Here is a 13,503-nt window from a genome sequence, read left to right as displayed (position 1 = left end):
GCCGCTGGGAGTTGTAGTCCCGCCGCGCGCCGGGGCAGCGGGAAGAGGCGGAGCGGGCGTCCGGAGGACTACGAGTCCCGTCGTGCCCCGCGCGCCGCCTAGCCCGCCCGGACTGCGGTACTGGGGGCCGTGGGCGCCGGGCAGCCGCCGCCAGCCCTTCCCCCGCCGCCGCTCCCCGCGCCCCCCCGCGCTCCCGCCCCGGCTCCCCGGGGGGCGCAACGGCCGCGGGGAGCGGAGCGATGGGCGGGGAGGACGAGATCGTGCGTATCGCCAAGCGGCTGGACAAGATGGTGGCCAAGAAGAGCGCGGTGAGGCCCGCGGGGCGCGGGCAGCGGCCGGGGCCCCCTTTCGGATGCGGGAGGGGTCCCTTCCCGGACCCCCCCCCCCCCCTTAATTCCCTCCTGTGATGGGGGTGTCCTCTCGCCCAGCCCCCCATAAACGTTCCCCGTTATAGTGAAACCCCCCCCGCGCCGTGGAGGATTCCCCCCCGTAATGCCCCCTCCAGCCCCCCCATCCCCAAAGCTGCCCCCTGTGATGGGCCCCCCCCGTTTTGGGGTGGTCTCCTCCCCCAGCACGCCTCAATGCCCCCCCCCCCCCACATCGAGGAGGGGTTTTCCCCCCCCTACAACTCCCCCTTTGAGGGGGGGGATCCTTTCCCCTCGCCCATTCCTGCTGTGATGTGGGGAGTCTCCCCCTTCCTAATTTCTGATCTGTTGGGTGGTGGTGGGGGATCCTGTCTGGTGCCCCCCATCCATCTCTTGAAGATGTGGGATCCACCTGGTTTCCTCGCACAGTCCCTTCTTTGGGGTCCCTTCCATGTCCTCTCCCCTTAGGAGAGGACACCCCTTCTGTCCCACCTCAGTGGGACTCCCCCAGCTCAGCACCCCTGCTCCCAGCTGAGCGGTTTCCCCTCCGCTGGGGGGACACCCTCAATTCCAGCTGGGAGCCCTTGGGAGGGGGCTCCTTGTGCCTCCCGCCAGCGCTGACCCCGCTCTTCCTCCCGTGCCCTCGAGGAGCTCCCGTATTTACCTCCCGCAGCCCCGACGGGGCGTCTGGCAGGGCGGCGTGAGGGCAGCGTCGCCGTCTCGGTGCTCGCGTGGTGCTGTTCATGCTGGAAGCAGGCAGGTTCCCTCCCAACAAAACATCCCCTTAGCGCTGCTCTTGGTGGATGCTGCTTTATTAAGCCATTTGCTTGGGGAAAAGCCTTCAGAGATGGGACCTGAGGCCTTTTCTATGTCCTGCTGCTGTTATCCCCACTGCTGACCTCAAAAGGCTCCTTGTCGTGGCTGCAGAACGCCCAGCTCGCTGTCCCCCAGCCTTCCCTTCCAGCAGCACCCTGCGTCCAGGCTAAACGGCAGCCTGGTCCCCCTGCCAGCGGTTTTTGTGATGCCCGTGTTTAAATGGGAAAGGAGCAAGTTTACTGAATTTCCTTCCAAACTTCATGGCGAAAGAGACAGCTTCTTAAATGAGCTGTCTGCAGTGCTCCTGTTGGCATTTGGTATGGTACTGAACCATATACGTTTGTTTATTTTATCAGCTAATTTGTAAACTCTTCCCACAGGATGATATCCTGGAGTACCTGCTTGTTGCTCTAGCTTGAGTGGATCCCTGTTTATTGCTGTGGCCCCAAGTGGCTCCATTTCTCACAACGGACACCGGAATCGGGTGTTTTGTATGTTAAGATTTGTTGTTTTGTGTTTGAATTTGATGGACTCGGTCTGTGACTATTGGGGAAATTGAAGATGTGAAACCGGCCTGGGTGGCAAGTCTCTCGTTCCAGGTGCAGTAACGCATGGTTTGTGCTGGATTAAATCACTTGTGCTTGTTGAAACCTTCAATTTTGACCTGGCTTTCTTGGCCTTGGCACTGCAGCCCGATTGCTGCTCGTGAGGAGTCGGAGACAGCCTCTCTGCGTAGGCACAAAGGGATGTGAGAACAGAATCCATCAGTGCAGGTGGCTCCACATCCCTGCAGTTATCCGCTCCGCAGGCCTTGCACTGCAAATGGCCCTGGAGTGGTTAGTGTTTAAAATGAGCTGCTAAATGTGAACACTAGAAGGCCTTGCTTGACAGAAGGGGGCTGGGAGGAAGCTGCAGGCTGAGTGGAGACCGACACGTTCCAGGCTGTGCCCAGAGAGCTACTGAAAGCAGATTCGGCCGGTGCTTCCACTCGGCTCTGAGATAGTGCTTGGATCTGGGTCCTTGGATGCACAGCTGCTGTGTGGAAGCTTTGTGAGTTGTTGGCCTTGCTGCTGGTTTTGGTTCTGGTGCTGAGCAGAGTCAATGCTCAATAGCAGGAAGCTGGGAAACAGCTACTTCATGTTTTGCAGTGTAGAAAGGTGCCTGTAGCTCTGGCTCTGGGCAGTGGTTCTGAGTGTTAGGTGGGTGATCGTGAAGTTCTTGCACCTCTGCTAAAATGCGTTTTTTTTTTGCTGAACTTACATCATTCATAAGACCCCCAAAACACTGACAGTAGGATTATTCCTGCAAGATGACTGTTGTGCTGAGACGGTTGTGATTCAAGGTGTATCTTTCAGCTGTTAGGACCCGTAAGCTCCTCTGCATAAGGAGGCACTCTCACTGTTAGATTTTTTTTCCTCTGCAGGATGGTGCAATGGATTTATTGAAAGAACTCAGAAGTATGCCTATGACTCTGGACTTGCTGCAGGTGAGTTGCACAGCTGAAAAAATCCACCAGAGTGAACCAAAAATGTTTAAATGAATTTAATGAGGTTCCCTTTGATTTCTTGCCTCCCTCGAAGCATCAAAATAAACATTGCATCTAGAAAATAGTGCTGAACTGTGGCTTTAGACTCACAGTTAAGTGGTTTTGGTGCCTCAATAAATTAATGCACTCTTGATGAGGGAAGTGTGGGTAGCTACTCAAATCCTTTCAGGGATTTCAAAAAGAGGGAAAAGCAGAATAGAAAGGCCATCATGGGTGTGGTTGTTTAAGTCTCTTAATGGTGATATGTGGGATGCTGTCTGTGGGGAGACTTGAATAGAATAACAATGCAGAGACTAAGATATTCATCCTGGATTTTTGCAAGTTCAACTTTAATTGCCATTTATAGGTAGAAAAGGTATTTGAGGGTGAGCAGAAGCCAAACTCATGTGATCAGTTTGAGTAAACCAAGGACTGTCATCTTGCCCTTCCAGAGCTGGAAGGGGATAATCGTTTTGTGGGTCCCTGGGTACTCTGCATCTTGGTCGTTGCTTTGGCTGATGCTTATTTTTGGTTTTGGTCCGTAACAAATGTCTGCTCCCAAATGATCCATCTGAACGTTCCCTTGCAGTCCACCCGCATTGGGATGTCAGTAAATGCACTGAGGAAGCAGAGCACAGATGAAGAGGTGATATCGCTTGCCAAATCACTCATCAAGTCTTGGAAAAAACTTCTAGGTAAGAAAATATATTTTTTCCTGTCAGATTCAACCTGCTAAATAGCTAATTTCAGCTAGAGATTGAGGCTCACAAGAAAATAAGCAAATTTATCTATTGATTTATATGGAGCATTTCAGCAGGTCGGCTTTTCAGAATGCACCCTCTGTCTTGGGAGTTTCATGTCTTAGCATGCATTCCTCTGGGTTTAGTTCCTGTTGTCAACCCTAAGTATAGCTTTTCCTGGAAAGTGTCCTGGAAGCCTCAGGACTGTTCTGAACATGTACCCGATCATATAATTAGCAGTGTTAGTGCAGAAACTCTAAACGGTGTCTGTGCTCTGAACACTCCACCACGTTTTGGTGTGCATTAAACCAGCATCTGCTGTCATCCTGGTGTAACAGCCTGGAAAGAGAAATGCTGGAATGTGTTTTGGGTGATGGCCTTGTTTTAACACCTTTGTAGGCAAATTCCCCCAGGCTTCTTCGTGCTGGGGAGGCTTTCATGGTGCTAGACACTTACAGGCAGAAGCTTGTGATTCTGCTTGAAGACTCTTAATGCTGATACAGCCCAAATTAACCAACTTCAAAACTGCAAATAGAGTTCACAGATGTGGTCTTCAGTGGTTACATTTGTGTAGTTTTTTAAAAACAAAACAAACCCAAGAGTTGTTGGCAGTGCTGAGGCCAGGAAGGCAGCTCTACCTGGGCCCTGCTAACAGGACAACAAACGTGTCTGCCAGTCTGTGCTACTGAAGAGAAATCCAAACTTGCCTTATTTCTATTTTAAAACTGGTATCTTGTGTAGCTCTGTAAAGTGAAAGAATAGGAACAAATGTGCCATGGTGTTTGTTTCAAGTGAAGTGAGTGGCTAGCCCTGATCTGTACCTGGGAACGCCCCATTTCTTGACAGGCTCAATGAGTGCTGGAAGTGCTGTTTTCCTCTCCTACCTTAAGCTGGCATTTTAACAGTGCAGCTGTGTTGGCTAGGCTGGCACAGTTTACCTCTTGGGCTGATCTTTTTCTACAGTAAAAATGAAACTTCTCTCCAGGATTGTGCTACTGGCTTTCAGCAGCATTTAGGAAACATGAGAAGTTGGATTCCCAGAAGGGCCTGCCCTTACTGGCCCCTCAAGTGTCACTGGCATGAAATACTGCTAGAAAAGTGGTGCTCTGGAGAACGTGATCTAATCTGTGCTCTGCAGCCAAAGGCCCCTCACAAATAAACCTTTGTGATGAGGCATGTCTTGTGAGGAAGCTTATCTCCCAACAAGGGAAGGGGGCTGCTCCCTGCCTTCCTGAAGCCAGGTGAGGGAAACTTGTTTCACCTCCTTTCTATGTGGAGGCAAGTGAAAGGTCTGGAAGTGAGGGAGGCCCCAAAGGCCACCCCTCTCCTATTTTTTTTCTGAGGATAACAGTTTGCCTCAGGCCAACTCTGTTGAGTCTCTTGAAGACACTTAATATATGCAGGGTTCTAGTGTAAATACCAATTCTGAAGTCTTTAGCATTCACATTTGCTTTTTCTCTTTGCTTTTGAATATAGATGCTTCTGAGGAGAAAAGTGAGGAGAAAAAGAAAAACCTGTCATTGCCAACATCATCCTCAAAGGAGAGTAACTCGAGAGACCAAAGGTAATACTTCCCTTTAGCCAAAGATGGTACTTTTAGGTCATTTAAATATTATTGTGGCATCTTGTGTTAATTTTTAATTTTAAGTGTCTGAGCCAAGAATTTGGCACACTCAAATGCCTGGTCAGATACACCAGGAGTCTAGACATCTTCAGTGACCATCTGTGTGGTATTCTTAATAAAGAAAAACACAACTGTAATGCAGAAATAAACATCTACAAAATACAGTGGCTTTAGTGATTTTTCTTTTTTTCTTTTTTTTCCTTTTTTTTTCTTTTGTTCATGTCTTATGACTTATTTTTTATTTTTCCATTCTTGGTTTTGTGTTATTTTTATTATTATTAATAAAACATTCCTCTGGGTGTTTTGTGTTGCATTTTTATACTTTTGCATATTTCTGACTTTGAGCTCCTGTACAATAGAGATTATTTTTAGCCTTTGCAGGCTCAGATGGTGGATGGTAGTGATCCTCATACATCACTGTAGTAAACCTTCCTCTTTTTCTCTTGTCCTCTTGTCAGCAAGTGCCAGTAGAAGCCCTGTTTTCGCTCTGGACTGCTGTCCCCCCATCCAGCAGGTCTGCTGCATGCCTGGCCCTGGCCATGCCTTGAATGTCGCATCCTGTTTCCACCGTCTGCAGCTGCCCTTGCTAAGCCGTGGAGTGGAAGCAGTGTGATCTACAGGGAGGGAGCAAATGCAGGTTTACACAGTCTTGTCCTAGACCCTTTCCAGAGGTGAGACTGTTTTCAGCCTCAGATCCCTGGAGTATTTTGTAGCTTTGATAGTTCCTGAATTTTGCCGGAGGATTTAGAATATTAGTGCTAGATTCCCTCTGCTTTGTAGACTCTCTCTTAGTCACCTTTCCTGTCCCTCCACCCGTTTCTGTGCTTGCTCAGGCCTGTCTCGAGGCTTGTCACTGTGCTCAGAGCCTTCTCACCCGGGCTGCTCTGAAGAGGGCTGCTTAACGCTGAGCTGGAGAACTTCACTTTGTTGCTTGCATCTTTGCCTAGCTCACCTTGCATAGAATAGGAAGACCACAATTCCAACTAACTGTTGCAATGAATGTGTGGAGAAGACCTCCCCGCCAGAAGCATTCAGCTTTGCAGCAACGCGGGGTCCGAGTTGTGTGTGGGGGTGACACAGTGACACTCTGGTGCGTGAGAGTCTTCCTGGGATAAGAGCAGTAGGATGGAGTCTCCCAGCTGCTGTTTCCTTTTGTGCTGTTGAAAAGAGACCTGAGTCTGAGGCTGAAGAGCAGCCAATGATAGCAGAGTTTGCTGATAACCTGAGAGAACTGGCCTGGCCACTTCCACCTGGCTTGTGATGATAACTCCTTCTCTGTGTGACAGGTACCTGATCCCAACAACAGGCTAAAATGCAGACTAGTACCCCCTTCCTGAGGCTGTGAACACGGGAAGGAGCTGCTGTAGGACTGATCAGGGTGGCACTGAGCCAGAGGAGGGTAAGAGCCTTGGTGCTCGTTTTCTGTGCACTGGTGGGGCATCTTCCCCTGCAGGATGAGGTGGAAACGTTTTTCTGCTTCTCCTGATGGGAAAAGAAAGTCCTTTCCTTCTGAAGCTCGACATGAAGGAGGAATATTTTGCTTTGCACTTACCGACTGCTCTCACCAGTAGTAAGTGCCTCTGCGTTCATGCTGAGTTAACCTTAAGGCTACTTGTACACCCGTGCCAATGATTCATGCATGGTTGTAAAGGAGGGGTAAGTATTACCGATGTGGCTGATGCTGCTCAAGCCTTTGCAGTTCAAGGAAAGGAGAAGCCCCTGACTGAATCTTTGGAAGAGGGAGTCCAGGGAATGCTAAGCCTAGAGCAAAGAAAGCATGATGCATATCCCTGCGTGTGGTGGGGGTCAGCACTGGTGAGCAAAGCTAGCCGGGTTTGTTTGGACATCTGACTGAATGGCTAAGGCTTGTAGTAATTTAATTCAAAATTATTCAAAGTTAGTTATAGAGGTAACTGCCCCACTATAGCAGTGTGCAGTGGAGCCTTTTGGCTTGTGCCACACACTACCGTGCCTTTGGATATGCTGCAGTTCCTGCTTTGTTAGATGTTTTTTTCCCTCTTGATGCTTCCTACGTGTATTCATCCTCTGGTACCTTCTAAATGACAGGACGTGCCCTTGGTTTTCTGGGAGAAACAGGAGCAAGGGGATTAGCACAGACGCAGAGGAGGAGGGTGGCTCCTGGTGTCAGGCTGTTGACCCAGGCTCTCCTTGCAAAGCCAAAACTGCTTATTCTCCAGTGGTGCAAAACAAGCTACTAATCTGCCTTGACAAAAAAAAAATAATTTATTAGCAGTAAAGAGCCTTTGGCTTGGCTCTCCAAAGCACAGGCTGTGATGAAGGGAGGCTGATTCATTGCCTGGAGCCTGATGGCCGGTTCAGCTGAGGCTGCTACCAGGGCCCAAAAGATCAGTTTGTGTTCTCATAGCTCAGCCTCTCAGCCTCATAGATTTTGGCTGGGGCTTCCTCTTCTGTCAGGGAGAAATATCTGAGCAGCTCTTGGCCTGAGCCTTGCCTGGCTCTGGAGCGCAGATGCAGGAGTCCTCGCGTGGTGCCGGAGCTGGAGGCTCCGTTGGGCTCCAGTATTTTACACCTGCCTTCTCATGGGCTGTGTCTAGTGTTTCCCTCTCTGACAGTGTGAACTTTCTCTTTTCCAGCATCCTCTTAAGCCTTTCTTAGGAATTTTGGGATTTGTGGCCCAAATTCTGCTCTGCTGCCTGTTTCTCTTCCCTGTGTTCTGCCTGTGGGCCTCGGCTGGTTCTTTACCACCATTTTGCTCTGGCATTTTTCTCTTTTTAACACATAAGCTTCGGTTATCCGGATAGACTGAAAAGTTCCTTCTCTTAACAGGAACAGCATGAACCACAAGGATTTCCTGAAATAAGTCTTCTCAGACCGTTTGAGGTCTATTTTCCAACTATTCTAATTATAAACTTCTAAAGCCTAATAAATAACTTTCTATACGGTCCGTGGAGTGGCCCAAGTCTGTTCTCTTGATTCAGGAGCCATCAGTTGTCCTGTCAGTGTCTGACGGGGCTTGAATGGAATTTGATTCAACCCGCCCGCTCCAGTCATCTTTGATTCCGCTTTGATTCACTCATCCGCTGTCTTGCAGTATTTGGGGGTACCTTGGGCCATAAAGATTCCTGGAATAGACTCCAGGGACTTCTCTTTAGAAATAGGCAAGAAACAGCTTTCCTGTCCAGTGGAAATTTACGATTTCAAAGCCTTTCCTGTGCTGTAGCTGAACGAAGCCTGGTGCGTCAGAGTATTTTTAGTTATTTCGAAATGGCCATCGACCGGGTGCTGAGGACACTCAGGGGGAGGTTCCGCTCACCAGACACCTCCAAGCAGAAGTTCTTCAGTTTCCTTCAGCCTGCTTGAAGCTTTTTGAGATGCCATGTATGTAGATGAATATTTCTTTACTTATTACCTAATAGAAATGGGAAAAACTATCTATTTTTAATGTATTTTTAATTTTTTTCCTCCCCTGCCTCCAGGATACAAACATCCAAATATCTAAGTCAATTGCACTTGTGGCAAGAACCTTCTTGAAAAATCAAATATTACTTGTGTAAATCTTAGTTTAAAGCCTGGATTTAAGTATTGATGCTTGGTATTGTGGCTCTGTTTCCTGCATGTTAGGATGCTGGTCAACTTGGTGCTTTTTACGTTAACTGTCATAAATAAGATGCGATGAAGGCCCTTGGTGGGGATTTACACTTAGTGTTTTGCTCTGGGAGACCTTAGCCTTGTCATTGCTTCCAGAATGAGACAAAGAACTTGGGAAGTTAGAAGAGCTCTGAAGAAGGCACCATCTGCCACTGCCTTCCTAGGACATCATGAACTCTGTCCAAGCTGTTCCTAAGCTGCTCTTTAAAAACCCTTAAAAAAAAAACTTGAGTAAGACGTTTCTATAGCTGCAATTTGAAATCCCTTCTCAACCAAAACCTGTGTTGCTTCAGCTTAAGGCCGTTGCTTCATGTTCTATCTTCAGCAAACAGCGAGGATGTTTTCCTACCATGGTCCTTTGCAATAACTTGGCAAGTTTTTCAAAACCTGGGTTTTCATAGTCTTTTCTGCTGTAAATCACCCCCATTTTTTTCAGTCTTTTCTTTTTGCTTAGGTTGTGTTTTTTAGGCTTTTTGCATTTGTCTTTTGGAAAGTCTTATTTTTCTCCAAGCTATTTCGTACAAGAGAAGCATTAGCCTTGATTTTTAGAAGAGTTTTTCTGAATTGGGTGTGATTTGCTATACATACCCCACCGTGCACTATAAAGTGTCTGTAACCTCTGCATAGCTTCTTAGGTTCGAGAGTGCTGGTAGTGATTTGTACATCCAAACAGGAGGTGCTCGTCCTGGAACTGGTTATTTGCAAGCTAAGTTGTTCCTTATTATTTTATTAATGTGCAGTGCGAATCCTACAGAACGTTTTTAGTTATTTGCCCACCTTACTAAATTTGTGCCTTAGCAGCTTCATGCAATGCTGACTAGTAAAACAGATGACAGTAAAAACTGGCGGTCACATCCCAGCCTGATGGTGACTGTGAAGCTACTTGGGTCTTCAAGGAGGCATTTCCAGGATGGCAGGGGTGAAGTATCGTGGGTTTCCCTATTTCTTCCTTTTTGTCTGTTACTGCATTAATATTACCCAGACACTGCCCATAAATGCTGTGCATTTTATGGCCCAAACACCAAAGACAGAGCAACCTCTGCTGAAAAGCTTGCTGTTTTGCTGCCTAGATTTAAGAGCTCCATAAAATCATCTGGGAATCATAATAGGCCTTTTTTTTCTTTCCATTTTTTGTGAGGTTAACTGACTCTCTGTGCAGATGTTGGGCTTTATGGGCAGGACGTCTCCATGCTGTAGGTGCACCCCGAGGTCCCCTGGCACACGGTGTCACATGCAGGGCTTCCTCGTGCACTAATTGGGCTGCAAGTAGGTGCCCTAGGCCTCAAGCTGGTTCCCCTCTGGCAAACGACCTGCCTGACGCACAGTCACGACAGGCAGATGTTTGTGCTCCCTTGCAGTGCCCACAATTGCTCGCAGGTGGCAAACGCAGCTCTTTTTTTGCAAGTGAAGTGCTGTTTATTTGTCTTCTGTCGGCCTGGCACTTGCATGTGGTCATGCAGGGATGCTCTTCTGCAAGAGGAGGAATCAAAACTCTCGTTCAGAGCCACAGGGAAAATAAAAGCCCCTCTGATTTGTAACACTGTGTTTTTGAAAAATAGCAGAGCTGAAGGAGCCGTTTCCTTTGTTCTTCCTCGTGTGGAAGCTGCGGGGCTGCTTCTTGGCGGCTCCTGGTGCGGGAGGGGACCCCATCGCACCCTCTGCTCGCAGCCCTGGGGGGCTGAGCAGAGAGCCAGGGGCTTTTCTGTTGGGCCCTTCTCCTTCCCCACTGCTGACTTCTTGGATGGGAGTTGAGGAACCCGCTGAGATTAACCTGAGTGCTGCCTTGCTTCTGAGAGAATATATTTGCTGTATCTTGGGAAGCAGGAGGGACAGGACAGACTGTGTGGCTGCGATAACAGACCCAGCGAGTGCTGGTGCTCATGGAAGTCCTAAGCCCTAGTTCCTGACAGTGCCCAACGGCTCCATCGTGTTTTCAGCTGATATCCAGCGGTCCAGTAGTTGTGGCGTGGTTATTTAATGGATTAAAGCACCAGGGTGTGCAGAGGAGCCTGTACCTGCATTGATGGTGGTGACTGCTATATTGTGCTGTGTGCTCATTTAGGGCATGTGTCTTTGCACTGTTTCCTCTGACTGGTTTTGTGTTATAATTAACAGGGTGCTTGGCCACATGCCTGCTGCTCCCTTCACTGCTCTCAGTGAATCGAGGCGTTCTGATGGGTGAAGTTTCTCTTTTAGCTCCAACAAAAGGCAGGAGCCTCCGAAGACCCCGACAACCCCCAAAATCACCAGCTTCCCTCCAGCGCCCGTCACCTGCGACGCGGTCCGCAACAAATGCAGAGAGATGTTGACAACTGCTCTCCAGGCTGATGGTAAGTGAGGGAGGCACCAGCGTGTTGGCTCCTGACACTCTGGTGCCTCTGGCAGTGGGATCTCTGCTCAGCTCAGTCCAGCCAGTGTTAGATTTGCTGGCACGGCGGCATTTCCAGGCACTTGGATAGGAACAGGCATTGAGCTGCACCATGGCAGTGTGTCAGGCGATGGCTGCTAGGACCTGTGTGTGCAAACGGGAGTGCAGGAGCCAAGGAATCCCAGAATCCCAGGATGGGTGAGGTTGGAAGGGACCTCTAGGGATCATCTAGTACAACCCCTCTGCTCTAGCAGGGATACCCAGAGCCCAATGGCACAGGAGGATTTGGAAGATCTCCAGAGAATACAGGTTCAGAAACTCATCATTTCTAGCCTTGCTGAGTGTGTGTGTGTATATATATATGCTGCATTGCATACTTGGTGTAACTCTTAGCAAAACCCTTGCTCTGTGGAGCCTGAAAAATAGTCCCTTCTGTTGCTGCCTTTAGCTGAGCCCTGCTCTGCTCTACCTTCTCCTGCCTTATGGTATGGGTTAACATAACCAATGTCCAAGCTCTTACAGTTCCTGTGCTCTGTGTGGTGCTGTTTAACGCACGAGAAGAGCTGTGTAAAGGAAAGGTAAAGTCAGATGGAGCACGGAGCTGAGAAGGGAAACACAGGCTCAACTCCAACACTATATATTTTCAGGCCCCATCACTTGATCTGAGTAGAGCTACTTCTCACTGACACCAGTGGCCACTGAGAATCAATTCCTGACCCTATGTGCTTGACTTCAGCTATATCAGGGATACACCGGATTTTGGAAAACTGTGTTTATTGAGTTGGGGGGTAGGTTCTTTGCATCTGGCCCAGTGCAGTCTATCTAGCAGAGAGGCAGAGGGCATAAACTGGCTGGATTTGTCTGTTTTTATCATTGGCCTTTTCAGAAAAGTTGAAGGATACCTAGAACAAAGGCCACGATGCCGGTTGATGTAAATCAGAATAACAAACTATGTAGATTTGTATCTCAGAAATTTGGATGCCTGGTTGGAAGTCAGTGACCTCCTGTTCTCTTGTCTTGCAGATGACTATGTTGCCATTGGCGCTGACTGCGAGCACATAGCAGCCCAGATCGAAGAATATATCCTTGCTATGTGGAGTCTTTCAGGGGTCTGCAGGAGTGCAGCCCCCAGGCCAGGAAATTAATGAGGACAAATGGGCCAAGCTGCTTTGTTTGTATGAATATTGCAGTGCAGCTCTGCTTGTCAGGGCTCTGGGTCGGCTTCCAGCTCTGCCTGGCTCCGTCCTGGATCACTAAGGAAACATGAGCAGGGTACTGGGAGCTCCAAGCCCCTGCTGGGGTGATTGATGCTGCTGCTTCCTTCCCGCTCTCACCAAATGGATTTTCAGGCCTCAATTTCTCTATCCTGCCAAAATGCTGCTTCCCGTTCCCAGCTCTGCTTCCAGGTACATGCAACTTCCCTCTGCCTCCCTACTGAGGAGAGTTTGCTGACGTGGGGCAAAAGTGATGGGGAGGATGGAGCAGTGGGGATCAAGTTGCAGGTGGATGTGAGATAAGCCGGGAAGTTGCTGGCTATGGGGGCTGTGGGGCAGGAGGTGCAGCTGGATTCTGTTAGCAGAGAGTTTTGTGGCTGCCTTGCTGCATACCTGAAAGTAAAGATTATTTCCAGTACAGGGGAAAAGCCCAAAGAATTGACAGCCCCTGGACTCTGGGATTGCGGAAATGTGTTCTCAAATCCAGTGTTACCCCTCCCAGAGCAGACACTGCTTTGGGATCCCAGCACCCTGTTGGATGTCCTGGCAGCAGTGACAATTCCCGCTGCTTGGATTCTCCGGATTGCTTGCACGCTCCTTGACTGCCACGCACGCATATACCAGGACATCAAGAACACCGACATGAAGTACAAAAACCGCGTGAGGAGCCGCATCTCGAACCTGAAGGACTCCAAAAACCCTGAGCTCAAAAAAGAACGTGCTGTGTGGGGGCCATTACCCCGGAGCAGATCGCCGTGATGACCTCAGAGGTGAGGAAGTCGGAGCGAGTTTGTCTCCTCCCGGGGCTGTGTCACAGGGATGGGGTTGAAGCTGGGACTTGGTCTGCTGCGGGGGCTGCAATGGGATTTTCCGTGTGGAAGAGGAGCCTGCTGGGACTTTAGATCATGAAAAGGGGCTAGATATTAGGCAACAACCAGAAAGGAAAGGCTTCTTGCTTTGTTACCTATCCCTTAAGCCATCCCGCCCCTGTCGCTTCTCTTCCCCTGCAGTGGATGTGGTGGTTAAACTGTGGACAGATGTGATTTTATTGCCTTTTTTTTTCTTTTTTGAAAGGAAATGGCCAGTAACGAGCTGAAAGAGATCAGGAAAGCCATGACGAAAGAAGCAATCCGGGAGCATCAGATGGCCAAGACGGGAGGGACGCAGACTGACCTCTTTACCTGTGGGAAATGCAAGAAGAAGAACTGCACCTACACCTAC

General features: G+C 49.0%; 1 protein-coding gene across 1 annotated transcript; it reads left to right on the top strand.

Annotated features, from left to right (window-relative positions):
* Window positions 1-162: 162 nt before the first annotated feature.
* LOC148594821 (transcription elongation factor A protein 2-like) lies at window positions 163-13,500 on the top strand (the record flags this gene model as incomplete). Its single annotated transcript, XM_088523615.1, is given in 9 exon segments — window positions 163-308; window positions 2,605-2,667; window positions 3,296-3,401; window positions 4,923-5,010; window positions 10,897-11,030; window positions 12,092-12,148; window positions 12,896-12,990; window positions 12,993-13,052; window positions 13,357-13,500. Coding segments are annotated over 9 exon segments (816 nt in total), but the record flags the coding sequence as incomplete, so codon positions are not given.
* Between the last annotated feature and the right edge of the window lie 3 nt (window positions 13,501-13,503).

The sequence above is a fragment of the Tinamus guttatus genome, unplaced genomic scaffold, assembly GCF_059628265.1.
Source record: "Tinamus guttatus ecotype Peru unplaced genomic scaffold, ASM5962826v1 Tinamus_guttatus_pri_ptg000194l, whole genome shotgun sequence".
Taxonomy (NCBI): domain Eukaryota; kingdom Metazoa; phylum Chordata; class Aves; order Tinamiformes; family Tinamidae; genus Tinamus; species Tinamus guttatus.
This window is presented reverse-complemented; position numbering and strand designations above follow the sequence as displayed.